The sequence below is a fragment of the Ovis canadensis genome, chromosome 3 (genome assembly GCF_042477335.2).
Source record: "Ovis canadensis isolate MfBH-ARS-UI-01 breed Bighorn chromosome 3, ARS-UI_OviCan_v2, whole genome shotgun sequence".
Lineage (NCBI taxonomy): Eukaryota > Metazoa > Chordata > Mammalia > Artiodactyla > Bovidae > Ovis > Ovis canadensis.
The window spans coordinates 185311024-185331970 of NC_091247.1; the positions used below are offsets into that span (position 1 = coordinate 185311024).

Below are 20947 nucleotides of genomic sequence, written 5' to 3' on the forward strand. Positions count from 1 at the left end.
TAACTGGTTCTTCTAGCTTGAGGTTGTGGTCTGACTGGTGTGCGTGGCCGATCAGCTACAAATACGAGGGGAAGATCTGGGAAATGAGAGAATTGTAGAGTAACCAGTTATGCTCTCCTGACACTCCCGACTGGCTGAAAATACTGGGATGGGGACGGGGGAGACAAAGGAGGGCGCAACGAGAGAAAAGGCGAAGGCACACTTGAGAACTGGCTGGGCTCTAAACGCACTTCCCAATCACAAACAGATCGGTTGAAGGCAGAAGCTTTCCACACTCCAGGTGCTTGAGCACAACATATGCCCAAATCACTGTCTACGAAGAGAGAGGAGTGACTCCCAGCCAGGATAACAAGTAAACAGGAGAATAAAAATCATTAAGCAGACACATCAGTGACCATGGTGGAGTCACAGTCCACAGTTTAATCCAGGTTAAGTACTGAAAACACACACATAAACACTCATCTCTGTGTTTCTCAAAAACAAAACCAACAAACTTCACAGTGTTGAAATATATTACTAAAACATCCAATTTACTAAAAAGTTACAAGACATGCAAAGAAATAGGAAAAGTGAGGCCCTGACTCAAGTAAACAAGAAACAGGCCCTGACTCAAGTAACTAGAAACAGGCTCTCAGCAGGCCTAGATGTTGTAGCAGATGACTTCACAGTAACAATTACAAATGTATTCAAAGAATTAAAGGAAACATGACAAGAATTTAAGGAAATATTCCCTAGTCAAGCAGGGAATCTCGACAGAACTATAGAAATCCTAAATGAAGTTTCTAGAGTTGAAAAGTACATTAACTAAAATAAAAATTCACCAGATGAGCTTAATAACTGATTTGACCTGGTGGAATAAAGAATAAGTAAACTGAAACAGATTAATCGAAATTATCCAATCAAAAGAAAAGAAAGAAAAAACACTTTAGAAAAATGAACAGAACTTTAGATCCAGCTTAAAAACGAACAGAATCTGAACCTGTAGGGAACAAACAAGCATCCCTATATACTTGTGGCAAAAGTCCCAGAAGAAGAGAAGGAAAGAACAAATATTCGAAAAAATTATGTTAAAAATTTTCCCAATTTTGATGGAAAACAATCCACAGACCCCCAAATTTCAATAAACTGCAAGTATGATAAAACCAAAAATATCTATCCTTGATCTATCAGTGTCAAACTGCTCAAAGCCAAAGATAAACCAAAAATCTTGAAGACCGCAAGAGAAAAACAGCTCAACACATACAGGGGCACAACAGCAGGGTTAACAACTGACTTCTCGCTGAGGTCATAGGGCTGAGGAGACAGGGAGAAACTGTCAACCAAGAATTCTACAGCTAGCAAAACTATCCTTCAGAAATGAAGACAAAAGAAAGACATTCCTAGACAAATAAAAACAGAAATTTTGTTTCAAGCAGATCTAGCCTCCAGAAAATTCTACATGATGTACTATCAGCTAAAAGGAAATGACATTAGAAGATAACTCAAATCCATAGGAAGATATGAAGATCAATGGAAATGGTAAATTTCTTTAAAAATAAAAGATTTTTTAAAGCAATAATTGTACTACTATATTGTTTCATTTCATATGACAATAATCCTGCAGAAAGGATGGTAAGGGACAGAACCCCACTGGACCAAACTGCTATATTTTACCAGCAGCATAACACATACATACAAACACACACACACACAGCCATCAGTAGGTTGTAGTAACTCCAAGATGTAATTCTTGATCCAGAACTAAGAAAATAAAAAAATAACAACAAAAATAAATAATTTAAAAAATTGCAAAGGGATTCAAAAGATACAGAAAGAATTTATTTAACATAAATTAGTAAAGAAGGAACAATAGAGGACAAGACACATATAAGAACAAATAGTAAAATGGCAAACATAAATCCACCTATATTAACAATTATATTAAAAGTAAATAGACTAAATACTGATACAAAGGCAGTAATTTTCAGATTGGAAAAAGAAGTACGATCCAGATGTATGTATGTTTGCTTGTTTGTTTGTTTTCCCCAAGAGACATACCTTAGATTCAGAGTTTGAAACTAAATGAAGGAAAAAGATGCCATGTAAATAGCAATTAAAAGATAGATACAGTGGTGATATTAATATCAGACAAAACAGAATTAAGACAGGAACTACTAATAGAAACAAAAAGGGACATTTCATATTGATAAAAGGCCTAATTGGTTAGGAACATTCTGTAGGACAGACCGTCTCATCTACTAAGCTGTAAAACAAGTCTCATTAAGTTTAAAAAGACTGAAATCAAAGTATATTCTCTGAGAACAATGGGATTATAAAAGAGAAAGACTTGGGACATCCTTAGACATCTGGAAATTAAACAACACACTTCTATATAAGCTAAGACCAAAGAAAAAATCATAAGGAAAAATTTAAGAATATCTTGAACTGAATGAAAATGCAAACACAATATATCACACTTTATGGGATGCAGCTAAAGGGAAACTTAAGGGGTAAAGTGTACCTTTAAACATATATTAGAAAGGATAAAATTCTAAAATCAATGACGTAGGATTACATGTCAAGAAGCTAGGAAAATAGGACCAAATCAAACCCAAAGCAAGCAGAAGGAAAGAAATAATAAAGATCAGAATGGAAATAAATGACATACAAAAGAGAAAAACAATAGATTTTTAAAAGTCAATGAAATTGAAAGCTGGTTTTCTGGAAAAAGCTGCAAAATCAAAAAACCTTAGCTAGATGAACCAAGAAAAAAAGAGAAGACATAATTACCAAAATCAAGGATGAAAGGGTGGGTATCACTGCAAACGCAGTAGAAATTAAAATAATCAATGGAATTATTATCAGAATAACTTTATACCAACAAAATAGCTAATTAACAGGTAACAGAAAAATTCTAGAAAAACACCAGTTACCAAAACTGATTTAATAAGAAATAGAAAATAGAAAAAAGAAAAACACTGATAACTAGCAAAGAAATACTTAGTGATTAAAATACCTTGATAAAGCCTCTGATGTATAATATTTTATTCTTTCTTTTTCCTTCTTTTCTAGTACTTCTGTTAAATCTGTAAGTTCCTCATCATTTGTACGTGATTTGGAAATGCAGCCAATACAGCAGCCTGTGTGTTTTAATTCTAGAATGGACGCTATAGAAAGCCTCATTTGTTACTACCATGCCCACTTTTCAAGGCTCTTTACAGGGAAGTAAATCTTATCAAGTGATTTAAAGATTGAGTTAAGCTCTCCTCCTGATAATCTGATACAGAAAGGCAAAAAGAAAGCTAAAAACTAGAGAGAGATCTTTCTATGCAGAGTACTGGACATTTTTATCTTAGGAAATATACCACACAATTCCACAAACAAAATGATTTCCTGTATGATGTGATAACATACCTACTGTAATTTATGATGCTTCCTTTACTCGCTTACTAAATTAGTAGTAACAGGTAAAGTCAAAGAGGGAGGCTGGGGCCAGGGATTAGTAAACCAAGTACGAGTTTGGATTTTATTCTAAGCATGTTAGAAAACCATTAGAATCAAACAGGGAAATAGCATTATTTGCATTAAGAGGAAAAGGATCTTGGCTGCTATGTGATAAATTAGGCAACAGTAACAGAAAAAGTGAAAAGGTTTGGATTAGAGTGGTGACAATGATGATGAACACCTCACATGAATTAAATTCTTTTAAGTCTCCTAAAAGCCACTTGAAATAGGTGCTACTGTCTTCATCTTGCAGATGAACATGCCAAGGCAGAGAGAGATTAAATAACTGGCCAAAGGGCATACTACTAATTAGAGAAGATATTAGGATTCAGACCTAAAAAATCTGGTGGAAATGCTGAGCTCTTAATTATGGACACTATCCAGCTATGGTCGTAAGATGAAGAGAAGAGGCTGAAGTGAGAAAATGTTCTAGAGTCACGGTGACCACGACTTGCTAATGGATTGGATGCAGAGATGATGGAGACAGAGAAAAAACCATTCATAGGTTTCGCTTGAGAAACTAGGTGATTTAGTAGTATCAGTATGCAACAGAGACAAGATAAAAAACAGGAGGGAAAGGAGTCCTAGGACCCAGCTCTGGAGTAACTACATTTAAAAGCTCAACAGACAAAGACAAACCAGCAAGAAAGACCAAGGAAGGACTTTCAGTGCCTAAGAGGGAAACAGGGAGCGTCATGAAAGCCAACAACTCAAGTGTTTCAAGGAGGATGGAGGAGGCAATGTGTAGAATACTGCTGACAGATTGTGGACAATGAGGACAGAGAAGGACCGTGAGATTTTTGCAGAATGAAGGTTACCCGTAAAGCTGAAAAGAGCAGCATCTTGCTAAGTTAACTCTCATCATCACATTTACCTTGTTTTACTGTCTGTCCCATGTCTAGACTGTAAGCTGCTGGGCATTGACTGTGAGCTTTATTCTAAACCCTTATCTTCTAATTACAGTGCTTGGAGTAGAATGGAAATTACATTAGCGTTATGCAATGTAAGGTACATGCAAAATTAATTCAAAGGGTTTTTGGGTATGATGATTAAGAAGATTTCAAAAGGACGATGACAGGCCTCCTTCTATTTTGCTGCCTCATCACTCACGTACCGTCAGAGATCCGTTCTGTGTGCTGGGTGAGTTGCTGCTCTGCTCCCCGTGGGCTTGCGTGCTTCCGTACAGTGTCAGGTTATGCTCACTGGTCTGGCCGGCATAGTCCTGAGTGTGTGGCACTCCATACTCTGTGGGAATTCCATTCTGTGGAGGTGGTGGAAACGGGATGGTAGTAAAAGGCTGAACCATTGCGTCAGGAGTTGTTGTTGGCTCCTGGTTACCCTGGAACAGAGAAAGAGAAGATAAGACTAACAAAAAAAGTTGACTAGTTACCAAAGGACCAAAGATTTTCCTTTAAACCAAACTTTTTTAAATGCAAGGAAATTTGTTACAGAAGGTAAGTTATAAGATTTGAAATTTGTTTGAGCCATTACTGTTTTCGTTAGTACACTCTATTCCTTTAGTGATTCTTAGGGGAAAACAAATTAATTTCACTAAATTATAATTCTTTGTAATTTATTTGTAACTTGTTGTAAACTCCAATACTTTGGCCACCTGATGCAAAGAACTGACTCACTTGAAAAGACCCTGATGCTGTGAAAAGACTGAAAGCAAGAGGAGAAGGGGACGACAGAGGATGAGATGGTTGGATGGCATCACGGACTTAATGGACATGAGGTTGAGCAAGCTCTGGGAGTTGGTGATGGACAGGGAAGCCTGGTGTGCTGCAGTCCATGGGGTCGCAAAGAGTTGGACATGACTGAGTGACTGAACTGAAATTACAATTCATAGCAACAGGTAGAATGACAGTATAAATTAAATTCTCAAAACCAGATGATATATACCTCTAGATTTTAAGAACACAGAGTTCAGGAGAAAGTATATTTTTGACAAAATTAATCTTTGAATTTCAAGGTAGAGATTTAGTTAAGTCTTGGCCACTAGGTTAATTAAAAAAAAAAAACCAAAACAAAACCTTTCCTTAAATTAGAAACTAGACAAAAAAATTTCCTAGACGAAAACCCTGAGTTTTTCATAATTACTGCTAGCATTTCAAGGCTAGCAGGTACTTCTCGACACGGCGTCCATTCCCAGATGCTTACCTGGGATCTCCTGTGCTATCTCAAATATCACTACAGAACATACAGTAACAGCGGGAGCCCGTTAGAAGCCATGTTGACTCCATAGCCCCTGTCTTGTTTCTGTTCAGTCTTTAAGTTCAGATACAAACAAGGAGTTAAATCTTGTGTAAGAGATTTTGTAAAATCCTCCCTCTCAACAACTTACCTTCTGACCTCCCATTTTAGTCCATAAAAGGCAGAGTCATTATTTTACTAAAAACAAACACATTTTCAAAGTCTGGGGCCACTATCCTTTCGGAAATAGCTGAAAGAGATGGTCAAATGCTTCAAAGTGGTAGCGCTTTGATAAACCCTCTCCCCCATATTTTAGACATCATATCATTAGGGATCAAAGAAAATCTGGGTTTAAGTCACTTGGATTCCTCCTAGTCATGAGCATCATTTCCTTCCAAACAACATAGTAATTATTCCTCTTTCTTTCTCAGTTATGGTTATCCTTCTTTTCCCTCAATTTAAGAAGGGATTCTCTACCCACTGAGAGCTACAGGAAACTAAACTTCCAGCTGCTGCTGCTGCTGCTAAGTCACTTCAGTTGTGTCCGACTGTGCAACCCCACAGACGGCAGCCCACCAGGCTCCCCCATCCCTGGGATTCTCCAGGCAAGAACACTGGAGTGGGTTGCTATGTCCTTCTCCAATGCATGAAAGTGAAAAGTGAAAGTGAAGTCACTCAGTTGTGTCCGATTCTTAGCAACCCCACGGACTGCAGCCTACCAGGCTCCTCCACCCACGGGATTTTCCAGGCAAGAGTACTGGAGTGGGATGCCATTGCCTTCTCCGAACTTCCAGCAGCACTAACACCATTCCAGGTTTTTAGCATTAATTTGCTGGCCATTAAACTCATACTATTGCAACAAAATGAATCCAAAACTGGAGAAAGATCTCACATTACTTTTTAAAGGAAGGTTCACCCATCCTTTAAAATCTGCCTAAAATAAAACAACAATTTTACAAAGACTGTTATAAATAGAGAAATATATGATCACAGGTTGGAAAGCTGGATATTCTGAAAATGACAATGCACCCCAAATTCCACAAACCAAATCAAAATCTCAGCAGGTGTTTTTGTATAAATTGACAAGTTGTTATTAAAATTTCTATGGAAATGCAAAGGATCTAGAGTAGCCAAAACAGTAACACAAACTGGAGAACTTACACTACCCGAGTTCAAGATTTACAAAGTGATGATAATCACAATAGTGTGGTACTGGTTTAAAGACAATGGATAAATGAGACAGAAAAGAATCCAGAGTCAGAAATAAACATTTACAGTGAATGTTAAGGCATCAAGTCAATTCAGCGAGGGAAAGGAAAAGACTTTTTAATAAATGGAAAACCGAATACCCAATGAAAAAAAAAAAACCTCAACTTTCACCCTATATTTGTAAAAGTTAACCTGAAAGAGATAACAGACCTAAGTGTAAGAGCTAAAACTGTAAAACTTTTAGAAAAGGCAGCAAAATCTTCACATATTTGCGATAAACAAGGAATCTGGGGGGACACAAAAAAATTAAGAACTATTAAAGAAAAAAATGACAGACTAGATTTCACCAAAATTAAAAAACAATTGTTATCCAAAAATCAACTTAAAATAATTAAGAGACAAGGCAGAGACTGCAAGACAATATTCACAATACATGTATCTGGTAAAGGACACTAGAATCTATAAAGAAATGTTACAGATCACAATGAAAAGAACAAGGCATGTTTGAAAGAAAGCTAATGACTTTTTAACAACCACATCCCACAGAAAGATATACCAATGGGCAGAAAATACTTGAAAAACTATTTAAAAATACATGAATGGCTATTTTAAAATTAGCAATAATCATCTATTTAAGAGTACCCAAATTTAAATTATAATATAAAACATACAATATATAAGATCTGAATAAATAGAAAGATATATTTTATTTCTGAGTAATAATAAAGATAAAAGGTTAATCATTCCCCAAATAAAATATAAACCTAGTATAATTTCCAATTAGAAGCAAATCAAATGGTGCCTAAAGAAGGAAACAGGACCAAACACTTTTCTAACTTGCATATGAAAAAATATTAATAATGTCTGCAAAAGGAAAAACCATGGAGAAGGAGATGCTCTATCATATATTAAAACTTGCCATAAAACTACTATGATTCAATATACAAAATGATTAAAGGAACACTGATAATGCTGATTCAAGTTTATATGGAAACTCAATAGAAGATAAAAGTGGCATTTCAATTCAGTGGAGGGGATGATTATTTATCATATGGCATTGGTATTAAAGAGGCTTCCCTGGTGGCTCAGATGATATTTGTATTGAATAGAAGTTGGCTACCCACCAAAAAGAAAATACTTATGCTACATGCAAAAAAAGAAAAAGGAATAAAATATAATTAAAACTATGAAAATATAAGAAATATTGGGAGTGTTACTGGGGTGGGGAGATTATTAAGTAAGACAGGAAACCTAAAAACCAGAAAAGTTAAAAAAAAAAAGATTTGGCTACGGAAGACAGGAAGAAAAGAAGAGAGAGGAGGGGGAGGAGGGGAAAAGAGAGGGGAGAAATGGATTTTAAAGTCAAAAGAAAAACCTACTGGGGAAAACATCTACAAAGTCAGACAGACACACACTGGTAACCATCACTAAGTGCAGGTTATTCAAACTGATGAGAAACACACACATAAACAGAAAAAGAGGCAAAGAATGTAACAACAATTCACAGCAGATGAAATACAAATGGCTGTATGATAAAAATGCTTAATCTCACTAACAAATTGAAATACATATTAATGGCAAAATAAGTCCATTTTTTTCACCATCAAGTCATAAAAAATTAATAAACCATTTTATTGACACAATTATAATACAGTTGGCCTTCTCTATCTGTGGGCTCTGCAGTGTGTATTCAAATAACCACTGATTGAAAAATACTAGGGAAAAAAAAAGTCCCAGAAAAGTAAAGCTTTACTTTGCCATAGTCCAGCAACTATTTACATTGTATTTATAACTATTTACATGACATTTACACTGTACTAGGTATTATAAGCAATCTAGACGTGATTACCGAACTGAACTAAGACATGATTAAAAATATATGGGAGGATGTGCACAGGTTATATGCAGATATAGTTATGCCATTTTATACAAGGGACTTGAGCATCTGCGGATTCTGGTATCTGCAGGGGGTCCTGGAACCAATCCCCTGTGGATACCGAGGGACAATTCTACAGTAAGCCTCACTGGTTTATTCATAGTGTACGCTTTGGTAAGTTTTGACATATATATGTACACTCATGAAATCACCACAATCAAAACAGTGAACATATCTATCCAACCCCCTCTCTCAATTTCCTCTTGCTCCTAATGAGTTTATATTACTTTTGTAATAAAGCCTACAAAGTATTTTTTAATATAATCAGAGAATGATGACTAGTGTAATCAGTAAAGGGAAACCAATATACTGAAGCATTGAGTTATTGTGCTCTTCTCAAAAAAAATGGCATTGACATTACCTACAGAAGTTATACAGCATCAAAATTCAGCTGTCTCTAGTGTCTAAGAATCACGTCTACAAAGCAATAGGAATGCTTTACATAAAAATCCTTCCCTTTATTTAGTTCTTAAAAATTATGCTAGTTTTTACCCATAGTTTTTCAGAAAAGAAAATCCTTGTCATTCATCACTATATAAGTTCTTTTCATAATCTCAAGGTCAGGGTACTGTAAATGATTTTGCTTTAGCTATTCTGGGTGTCCTAAGAAGGAAATAAAATAATCCTGTCCCTTCTCTTTCAAATTATTCAGTGCTATCTAACTATCTATCTACCTACCAACCTACATGAAGCATACCTCTTCAGAAGTCCTCATGGGATTTACTGGCCTGAAGACAGATAAGAAAAAATTCTGTTTCAGGTGGGTTGGTGAATATAAGGGAATAAGAGCACCAAAGGTATTCACAGACTTACGCTTCAACTCCAGGCATAAATAGAGACACAGGACAGGTCTACTAAATAACCCATAAAGGCTAAAGACACTGTTGTGCAGTTTATGGACACAGCAAGGGTGACTTCTAATGCCCCACTGGGCTCCTCTCAGACTCTCCTCTTTCAGGGCAGCCTCCATCCTCCATTTCAGCTCTGCCGGGGAGGGTGCTCTGGCACACAAAGCACAATATTAACTCTCCCCCAGAGGCAGTCTTGACAAAGCTGGCTCAGTCAACTGAGCAAACCTGTCAATTAGCAGTGGGAGATGGGGGGAAGAAAGGTCAAAACTTCTAAGATTCGCTTGTGGCCTTTGTACCATGTGTTTCAAAGTAATGCAAGACAGGTAGAGGCTGAACTATTTCTCCCCCAAAAGGGAAATGTAAACACTTATCAGGAGATATAGAAGAAACTCTTGATAGTTTATTTTGTTACATACAGGAATTTTTTTTAATGTTATCAAAAAATGCTATGTTTATACACTACAGGTAAGAAACTGGAATAGGAGTGAGTTTGCGTTTTACCTCACACACTCTGCAATGTCTAAAAACTTCCCCAGGTAAACATCATTATAATTTAGAAATGTTATATGGTTTTCAGACTTCCATTAAATTTCCAGGCTATATTCCTAAGTTTTAAGTTCAGAAGGGAAGCACTATAGCCTGCAGACAAACTGTGAGATAATAGTCAACATGATTATTTCTAGGTAAGAATTTACCTCTTAAGTTTGTATGAAAATGTTTTAAAATCACAGACTAAACAGTTTAAGTATATCTCATCTGACAGAATGAATTAACTTTTTCTTGTAGCCCACAAAACTAGACATAACTTCTTTTCCTTAATTTAACAGCCTATAAACTTTCTCATCCACAAGATTAAAAAACTGACAATAAGGAGTACGATGAAAATAAAATTTCTACCTTGCCTAACAAGGCTCTAATAAAGATTTATCTACAACGCCTTTCTTTCCTAGAATATAAACTAAGATTTTATGTGAAAGATGAGAGGAAAAATAAAGGACAGTTAGCTTTTAGTTCTTATCAGTGTAGCTCATTAAAACGAAAGAGAGTTACTTTGTATTCTGCCCTGCCTCTCATGGTGCCACAGGTACTCCAGCATTTGTTGACTTGTACACCTCCCTCAGGTCTCTCTGCTCAAACGTCAACTCCCCTGAGCATTCCTTTTAGAACTTCAACCCCTATTTCTCCCTAACCCTTCATAACAACACTGCTTTCAAAAAAGCAGAATGATGTCCCCATTTTGTGAAGAGGATACGAAAAGCAGGATGCATCCAATCCTCCCACCATCCACATGAATTCGCTACAGTGGCTGGCAGGATATTATAAACAAACAAAAAAAAAGCTTTGGTTTCCAGAAGCAACATAATTTACAACTATACTAAAAAGTCAGATTTCCCAAATTTCAGAAAAACCTACCTACATTTCTAATTCTCTGGTTTAAAAAGTAAGAAGATATAAATAAGTGAGAAGAGTTTTTCTAAAGTTATTTTCAAATGACTGGGGGAAAGAAAAACCCTGAAGAGAGGTACATGAAACAGACAAATCTCGGTTATATTTGATATTTCAACAAACTGAGTCAAGACTGTCATCTCATCATCATTATATTATCTACACAAAAGTTTAAGGAGAAAAATTAAATATTAGGAAGATAAGAATAGTACTTATTTCACACAGAATGTACACCACTGCAACTCAAATGATTTGAGGGTGCCATCTTTGAGTAAAGTTCAAGATGATAAGCACAAAGGAATGTATAAGTTATGAAGACTGTTAATAACTTTTGAAAATGTATTTTTCGCCCATGCAAACAAATTTGTTTATTCCACTATTTACACATTACCTAAAATTTTATCAAATTCATCTGAGACCCAACAAATTTTGTATTTCACAAAGAGGAATGCTGGAGTGTATGGTCAGAACATAATTTCAACCTCAGTTCTGTCACTTACTACAGCTGTAAACAATTAAATATGCTACAACCTACTTTCTCTGTGGCCCATTTTCTTAATCTATAAAACAGCAATGTTAATGTTATTATACTGTTGTGAAGAACTGGTAACATAAAATGTGAAGCGATTAAAACTCTAGACTCTCAATAAAAGTTGTTTTCAACAAACACAAGCACCAGGTAGACCAGTGGAGCCAAACTTCCACAACTTGATAAAATATTAAAATCCTACTGGATGCCCCTGTAATGGATGTCACGTGAAATTAAAAAAAAAAAAAACAAACCAAACAAAAACAACCCTCATTACCATATATTTGTGGGAACAATATTTAAGAAAACAAACTACAGGGATTTCCCTGGCGGTCAGTGGTTAAGGCTCTGTGCTTCCAATGTAGGGGGCATAGATTCAGTTGATGCCTTACAGCTCAGCCAAAATAAAAAGAGAAACAAAACAAACTAAGTGAAAAGTCACTCAGTCGTGTCCAACTCTTTGCAAACCCATGGACTATACAGTCCATGGAATTCTCCAGGCCAGAATACTGGAGTGGGTAGCCTTTCTCTTCTCCAGGGGATCTTCGAATCCAGGGATCAAATCAAGGTCTCTCTCATTGCAGGTGGTTTCCTTACCCGCTGAGCCACCTGGGAAGCCCAAAACAAACTATAGATATACAAAACTTATTATAGTGACAGAGGCACCAACTTGCAAAGAAGAAAAATCCACTGAAAAAGCTTTTAGAATGATCAACCAGCTGAAAAGGAAATGAAGAGATTTGAAATCTAATTTCAATTCCAAGACATGTACTAAATTAACTACTGTGGGTCCACAGCTGTTTTAGGCACTGAAGACATAACACAAATTAAAAATTTGCCTCTTAGGAGTTTCAGTTCAGTTCAGTTCAGTTCAGTCGCTCAGTCGTGTCCCACTCTTTGTGACCCCATGAATACCTGTCCATCACCAACTCCTGGAGTTCACTCAAACTCATGTCCATTGAGTCAGTGATGCCATCCAGCCATCTCACCCTCTGTCGTCCCCTTCTCCTCCTGCCCCCATTCCCTCCCAGCATCAGAGTCTTTTCCAATGAGTCAACTCTTTGCATGAGGTGGCCAAAGTATTGGAGTTTCAGCTTCAACATCAGTCCTTCCAATGAACATTCAGGACTGATCTCCTGTAGGATGGACTGGTTGGATCTCCTTGCAGTCCAAGGGACTCTCAAGAGTCTCCAACACCACAGTTCAAAAGCATCAATTCTTCGGCGCTCAGCTTTCTTCACAGACCAACTCTCACATCCGTACATGACCACTGGAGAAACCATAGACTTGACTAGATGGACCCTTGTTGGCAAAGTAATGTCTCTACTTTTGAATATGCTATCTAGGTTGGTCATAACTACTGTCTACTAAATGTATTTGAAAGTATATATTCTAAATATACAGAGGGTCTATGTTTCTCATATGTCTGGTAAAAGTCTAAGCACTTTGAATATATTAACTCATTTAATTCTCACAACTCTAAAGCTAGGTATTTCCAATGTTCTCCTTTTACAGATAGAGAAACCGACACTTTAAAAGGTTAAGAATCTTATCAAAAACCACTCAGCAAACAGCTGACATATGCAGACTCTAATCCAAATCTAAGCCAATTTTATAGCTGGGGTTGCTAGTCACTACTCCTCGTAGCATCTCCAGCAGGGTTCTCAACACAATATATATATATGTCTGTATTGCACTGAATCTAGAATATTCCCTAAAGATGATGCTTTCCCAAGTCACAGCCAGACTGCAACAGTGAGGGTCAGGGTCTTTCCCAGTGCTGTCCTCCCTCTATCACAATATTCATTATACTGAAAAACTAAGCAACTCAAGTAATGCCTTCCTCTGTAAAGCCATCCTTAGAGGAGGGTGGGAGAAAGCAGGAGTCAGCTGCAACTCCTCTGCTGCTACAGCTGGAAAGCAGCCCACAGGTAACAGGTAAACAAAAGGGTGTATCTGTGTTCCAGGAAAATCTTCACGGACACTGAAATATTCCTCTTTTGATTTTTTTCTCAACCATTTAAAAATGTGAGAATATCACGAGCCTTACTAAAGCAGGTAGTGGGCCCAATTTGCCCACAGGCCAGTCTGTTGACATCAGGTGTAGAAGAGACAGATTACACTTTAGATCTAAATAAACCTGGGATAGAACCCTAACTCTGTGATCGGTTACTTATGTGGCTTTGGACAAGACACTAAGCCTCAGTTTTGTCTACCATAAAACAGACATAACAGCACTGACCGTGAGGCTGAAAGGAGCTAAAAGATAAAAACAAAAACAACAGCACCTCATACAATGTCTAATACAGGAGACCTTCAGTGAGTGACTGCATTCACCCTTTCCAGTTGGAAACAAATTCTCCTCTCCTGGATTCTCATAGCATTTAACTTGCACAACTAAGGTCTACAGACATTTAAACGCAAAGCCTTATATTTAACATATCTAGATACGAGTTCCATCTCTCCTATTAGATTAAAAGCTTCATCATAATGAGTGGGGTCAGTTTTGCACAATGCAGAATTACATATGGTACCTAATAAATATAAAGTGTTAAGATTTTTTAAATAAATGAAGATTAAGAAGAACGGTCACATGTATGTGCCCAGCAGTAAATTGTTTTGTTTGGCTAGAGTAGAGAGCCATCAGGAAGGATAGTATGAAATCAAACAAATGTTATCTTGGGTTGATATTAAGTGGGGGATGAGTGTTGGAAAAGGAAGTGAGAACTGGTGCAGTATTGTTTGTAATGAGAGGAATCAACACTTACACGCTTATGCTTTAGGTATGTGGTTTTGCAAACACAAGAGTTAAAGATGATGTCTTTCTCCTTTAAATCACATGGAGTAACAGAGGTGAAACATTATCTCTGATCTTCTGGTGTACAATGTGAAATATGTCTAATGTCTTAATCTTAAATTTGAATGTACTATCATAGTGAACAGGCCCCATCAAACAGGAAAAATGTATAACCTAAGGACCAAGCAAGACTCAACCCTTTTATCAGTCTACTCTCCCACATCAATCCCAGAACTCCAACAGTTACCTGCCTAGGAGTGACTTCCATGTATTTTTTAGGTCCAGCCATGCCCATTCTCCCAAGCTTTCATTGAAGAAACAGCCTGACCTTGAAAGACAGACCTTGGTTCAAATCCTAACCATACCTCTTATCAGATATGGATGAGTCACTTTAAGCATTTCTAGCCCGTTTCTTCATCTGCAAACTGGCTTATTTACTTAGAAAGTTAAGAGGATTACATGAGAACAAGTGAAACTGTTGACCTGGGGCCCAGCTTCCCAGCTGATCAGTCCAGGTCTTCTGGGTAAACATCCCCTCTTAGCATCCCACTATCACGACAAACTACTGAAGAACTGAGTCTGTCACTTCTTTTTCGGATTTCTGCTGATGAGTTAAGCACCCTTCCAGTCCAAGACTTACTTGGAATCTCTCCCTCATCCTTTGTGATGTTCTGTTCTGTGTACTGAATATCCCTATACCCCAATACTTAGATACTGATGATTTTAACTATTATTCCTCGGCAGTGAACAACTGTTCAAATAGAGGAATAACAGAATCACAGTTTATAATATTAGCAATACATGGAATGTACTATAAGGGGGGAGAACTAGAAGGCTTTTGTAATATATTGGAGAAGACAGGTAGGCCTAGACAAATGTAGCAGGGCAAAGGAAATGGAATCAAGAGATGCTGTGTGATGGAATTATAAGAACTTGGAAACCAACCAGTTACAGAGAAGTAGGCAGAACAGGTGATTTTTTAAGATTTATAGTTGCAGACTCACTATTCATGATGACCTATTAACCCACTCACCTTTATCAATACTTTAAAGAAAAAAATTTTTCACTCTTTACAAGTTACACTGCCTAGGGTAAATGAGTCAAGGTTTGTTATCATTCCTTAACTATGTTCTCTGTTCTTAATAAATTATTCTGCATATTGTTCGACATTACTTACCGACATTTAAACATTTATAACACTCTGTCTTCAACACGGTGGGGAGAGGAAATAAAAATGAGATTTTGCTTTTGTAGGACCAAATTTAGAAACTGAGAAAGGCACATAAGCTAATAATTACATCAATGTTATCTGTGCTACAAATAAAGCTAAGCATAAAGTACTGTAAGAAAGGCCCCAAATATAACTATCTTCATTTTCCTAGGGTAATAAAAGTCTAAGTAATCTTAAGGAGAGAAAAGTATTTTGTCTGTATCTTCCAATTTACTTTTCAACTTCACTGTAATTTTTTCAGCTTGGTTATCTTGAGTCCCATTTTGATACTAGTCTGCTGTTGTGTTACAAATCACAGGCTACAAATCCTATCTTAAAAGTTTACCAATTTGCACATTACATCTGTGCTCAGAATGGATCACCGATAGAAACAGATCAATATTAATTTTATTTAAACCATCATAAAAAGAATCACTTAGTTTTTTAGATAATGCCAATGTCACTAATCTTTTTCCTAATGCTGTAGATAAATGGACATTAATTCTCTAGGTTTGTAACAGAGGAAAAAATATTTTTATATTAAGTATTTTATAAATTATATCATTTTTATCCCTTGGGATTTTTCAGACAGGCTCAGATTTCAAACTCTACCTGCTTCTGTAAAGTAAGTTTACAAAGAGCTCTCCGTTGAGAAGGACCGAGCAGAGGCTTGTCACTCTTCTCAGCTCTTATACCAAATGTTTGTGACCAAAGGAAGAAAGAGCTGTACAACTAGTAATGCAGAAAGATAAGGACAGAACACTGGATTTAAGATGATCCAGAGCCAATTAAAATAATTTTTAAGAACTCTGTAGAGAATTGACAGGCCATGGAGAAAACCCAGAGAAATAAAACGGATGAGTAAACATGTACAAAGACAAAACAACACCAGTTTACTGGGCAAAAAGTGAAATTCATTCTAGACTCTCAATTTACCTACACGCTTATGGCAAAAAAGAGAAAAATAATGTATTTTCTCTCTTACAATAAATATAAATTATACCCAAAGCCATAAGATGTCAGACAATCTGTAGGTCAGTTAGAAATTGGGAGGAAAAACCTATGAAGTTTTTCATGAAGTTTCATGAAAGTTTCCATGCAGCCTCTAAGTGGGACTTCCCTCGTGGCTCAGATGGTAAAGTGTTGCCTGCAATGTGGGAGACCCAGGTTCAGTCCCTGGGTTGGGAAGATCTCCTGGAGAAGGAAATGGCAACCCACTCCAGTATTCTTGCCTGGAAAAACCCATGGACGGAGAAGCCTGGTAGGCTGCAGTCCATGGGGTCGCAAAGAGTCGGACACTACTGAGCGACTTCACTTCACTTCACTTCAATTTCAGCAGTTCATTTTTCATTTGGCTGTTTGTAGCTTAGTAGATGGCTGGGACCCCAAGGAAACTCACAAAAACAGATTTAATGATTATAGGATAATGACTACACTAATAAAATCCAATCACCAATATTAATTTTGAAATATTAATTTTAAGGGAAAGTATTTCTGATTCCAAGAAAGGAGTCCAGGGCCACATCTATTCCAAATGCGGTCTCAATGATATGATCACCAAACCCACACGGTAGGGACCCAGCCCCTCACACCCACAAACTCATCTTTTACCTGGTTCCTTGAAAGTAGAGATTCCGTATTTTACTGTGCATAACAAACACTCTGGGGACATATCTTTAACGAATCATGATACTGATACTACTCCAGTAGGCAGTTTGGGTACCACACTGAGAAATACTGCTTTTAGAGGCTTTGGCTGGGCAAAATGAAGAGAGTGACGGTGGGGGCAGGTGCTTATAGAAAATACCCTGAAGCATCTAAACGTCTAGAAGGGCAGACCTTAGGGAGGGAGTGGGCTATGAGAAGAAAGTAATAGTGGCCATAAATGTAGGTTACCTGAAAGGAGACAATTACCTCATATGGAATCCACAGATAAGAGAATAAGCACCATTTTTTTTTTTTAAATGCAAACCCTGAAATGCAAGCCTAACAAGGGCCCTTGTTCTAGAGTGGGTATAACTGAGGAACCAGGACCCAAAGTGAGAGTGTTCTGTAGCCACATGAAGGGGAGATGGAGTGCAGGAGGGGACTGAGGGTAGTTCTGAGCTCTTGCAAACAGATGATAAACAAAAATAAAACAGGAAATACAATATACTTTACCTTCATGCTTAGACTAAAAGTCAATTTCAGGATCTGGTACTAGTACTAAGGGAGGCACAGGCTTGGCCGACAAGAACATTGCAAAATGTGTGTTAGTTGCTCAGTCGTGTCTGATTTTTTGCGACCCCACGGGCTGCAGCCTGCCAGGCTCCCCTGTCCGTGGAGTTCTCCAAGCAAAAATACTGGAGTGGGTTGCCATTCCCGTTCCAGGAGAATCTTCCAGATCCAGCGATTGAACCCAGGTCTCCCACACTGCGCAAACTTGCCACCAAATCATTTGTCTTCAAAATACACACACACATCCCTCTTTCAAATTAGTAAGAGAGAAAAGCCAGCCTGATCTCTCCCCTGAGGCTGAGTTCTGCTATCTCAAAACAATAAATATTTAAACAGAAAAATAAATATTTCAGAACAAAGTCATTCAAACCAATAGTCTATTAGGCTAAAAATGACAAACCCGGTAATAGTCTTAATGTCTCCAACCTCTTAAGAGCTCTTTCTTCCAGATCTCCTTAAAGCAGTATTGAGAACCTCAAACATCTGTGAATCACGTCTTCTACTGGCAACAAGAGACCACAAGAGATACTCCGGTCAGCTACCAGCTTCCTTGGAAATGAAAGGATCTTACACAGAATTAATGGTTGACTGTCTATTCTATCCAATGTAATTTGGATAGAATGCAATGGATAATTATTCTTTTTCTCAACCAAACTTTTCACTCCAATTTAAATTAATTTAGTCTTTATTGTGTCTTCACGGACAATTAAGTTTTGTGTCTTCTCTATGTTAAACTGAAATATCATTAAAATTATCCGCAACTCACGTTCAGAATAAGACATTAGCAAGATTTTGCTGTGTGGGCTAAATAATAAAATAGTTAATGATTCTTCATAGATTTTTGCACTGGATGTTCTATTATAGTCTACCTCTTTAAAATGAGTAATTTGCATGATATGTACATACAATAATAGACAAAATTTTTCCCCATACCCTTTACAGGATAAAACTGCATTTTGCCTGGCAACCACAGTTAACATGATGGTTTATATTTCCTCTAGTCATTTCATAAGTAAAGCCCCTAAACAGATCAGGGACTGAGTCATATACTACTTTACAGTAGCTTCCTCACCAAACAATAAGCACACTGTAATTGATGTTTAAAAAATACACGCTAAACTGAATTAACCAGGTAGTTGAATATCTGCTTCTGAAGTTGTCTGTAAAAAAGATAGGGACCTTTCTCTCAATAGCTTAGGAACTCTGAAGGAAGTTCACTACAACGTAATCACTCATAATTATTTACTATAGAAGGAGTTATTCATATATATACATATTAACTGAGAAGCTACATGTGAGAGTCCATGCTACGTACTGCGGAAAATGAAAAGAAAAATGAGTCTCTGCTCTCAACAATTCTCACCCAGGGTAACCCAAGAATCTTTCTTTTAATAGTTCTTCTTTCTTCTAGCTTAACCTCAACCTAATGAATTTTCCAAGCAGCTGCCAGTGAACTTTCTAAAATAAAACCTAAATCAGGTATCACTAATTAATTCTTTTCTTAAAATCCTAGATTCCTCAATGCCTACAGCTCAAGTCCCAATACTTCTGCATGGAAGTCATGCTCCCTGCAAAATTCATCTATTCGGCTTCAATTCTTGCCATCAAATATTTACCGAGTACTTACTATGGATTATTAAGACACTTTGTTCTAGGTGCTGGGGAACAGTGATTAAAAATACAGGGCTCCTGCCCTTATAGAGTCTACCTTCTAGTGGAGAGACGGATAATGAACAGGTGAGAAAAACAAGAAACAGAAGGAGCGGTGTGGAGAGAACGAAGCAACAAAGCGGGCAGGGGAAGACCAGGCTGGAGGGGCACAGAACCCTCTCAACTACTGATTAGACTTCACCTTTCAATATTTTCCCCCCAAATATATTCTAAAAAGCTTTTGGCATTTATTTCCAGGGTATTTTGGGTCATCTATTTTTTGTTTTTAAAGTTGATTTTTATTTTTATGAAATTATACCTGCACATGATAGTGAACCCAATGGATACGGAAGAATTTATGACAGAAAACGGCAGTCTCCTCCCCGCTCCTTCCCTTCACCAGTTCTCTTGGGAATGACCCTCTGTTAACCTTTTCTTAAAAGGCAGAGGCTCCAAGGCTGGAGGCTACCTAGAGTATGTGCTCAGTTGCTCAGCTGTGTCCAACCTTTGTGATCCCGTGGACAGCAGCCCATCAAGCTTCTCTGTCCATGGGATTCTCCAGGCAAGAATACTGGAGTGGGTACCTTCTCCAGGGGATCTTCCCAACCCAGGGATCAAACCCAGGTCTCCTGAATTGCAGGCTACCTTAGGGCTACTGACTCCTCTCACCTCTCCAGACTTAGATATCACATCAATCTGCAGATCTGTGCACACAGAGAGTAGGTCTTGGCCTCCCCAAGAGGCCACTGAACAGGTCAGGTGTGGTAATCGTTTGAACAGCAAACTTTGACCAAAAAGTGGGATGAGCAGGAGGTGAGAGGAAACCAGTAGATGAAAACATGTCCCCATACTCAGGAGGCCTGGCAAGAGGAACAGTAATCCATACAATGTCTCTTAAGACTTCTGCTGAAGCCAAGGCATCAGCAATGTCTTTTACAAAGCTTTGTCCAACCTTTCTCCTTTGTTCTCTCTCCCCTTTTCTTGTCCTGCTTTCCTGAGATTGTATTCCCCAATAAAGTACTGTCTCAGGCTCTGTTTTTAGGGCACACGGGCTAAGGAAATCATCTGAGACTTATCTCTTGTGTTTTCCATCTTTGCATCTTGAAGCTTGCATTTTGGGAAATATCTTTACTTTCTTTCCTTCGATGGCCTGTTTTCTTTTGACTATCACATTCTTAACCTCTTAAGCTCTTTCACATTCTCAAATTGTCCCCTTCTCATTGTACCCAGTACTGGTTTTAGGCATGCTTTCTCTTCTTTAACCTTACTACGTTAGTTAGAATGCTTCTTTAAATTCTTCTCTGCCCCTGGATTATGTTTCCGTTAGGGTAAGTACTTCTTTTTGTTTCTTCTCTTCCCTTTCATGCTTAAAGTGCACTGGTGACCCAGGTATAAAACTTGGTTAGCTGGTGTGGGTTTCCTCTGC

General features: G+C 37.5%; 1 protein-coding gene across 50 annotated transcripts in view; it reads right to left on the minus strand.

The window, feature by feature from the left end:
• Nucleotides 1-20947, minus strand: part of RBFOX2 (RNA binding fox-1 homolog 2) — a 293204-nt gene that overhangs the window by 63081 nt on the left and 209176 nt on the right. For all 50 annotated transcript variants that reach the window (XR_011255290.1, XR_011255292.1, XR_011255294.1 and 47 more), the window contains one exon: nt 4598-4822. Coding sequence is in view for 44 of the 50 variants with exons in the window: in XM_069581115.1 (XP_069437216.1) it covers nt 4598-4822 (225 nt within the window). In the remaining 6 variants the exon portion in view is untranslated. The remainder of the gene's footprint in view (nt 1-4597; nt 4823-20947) is intronic.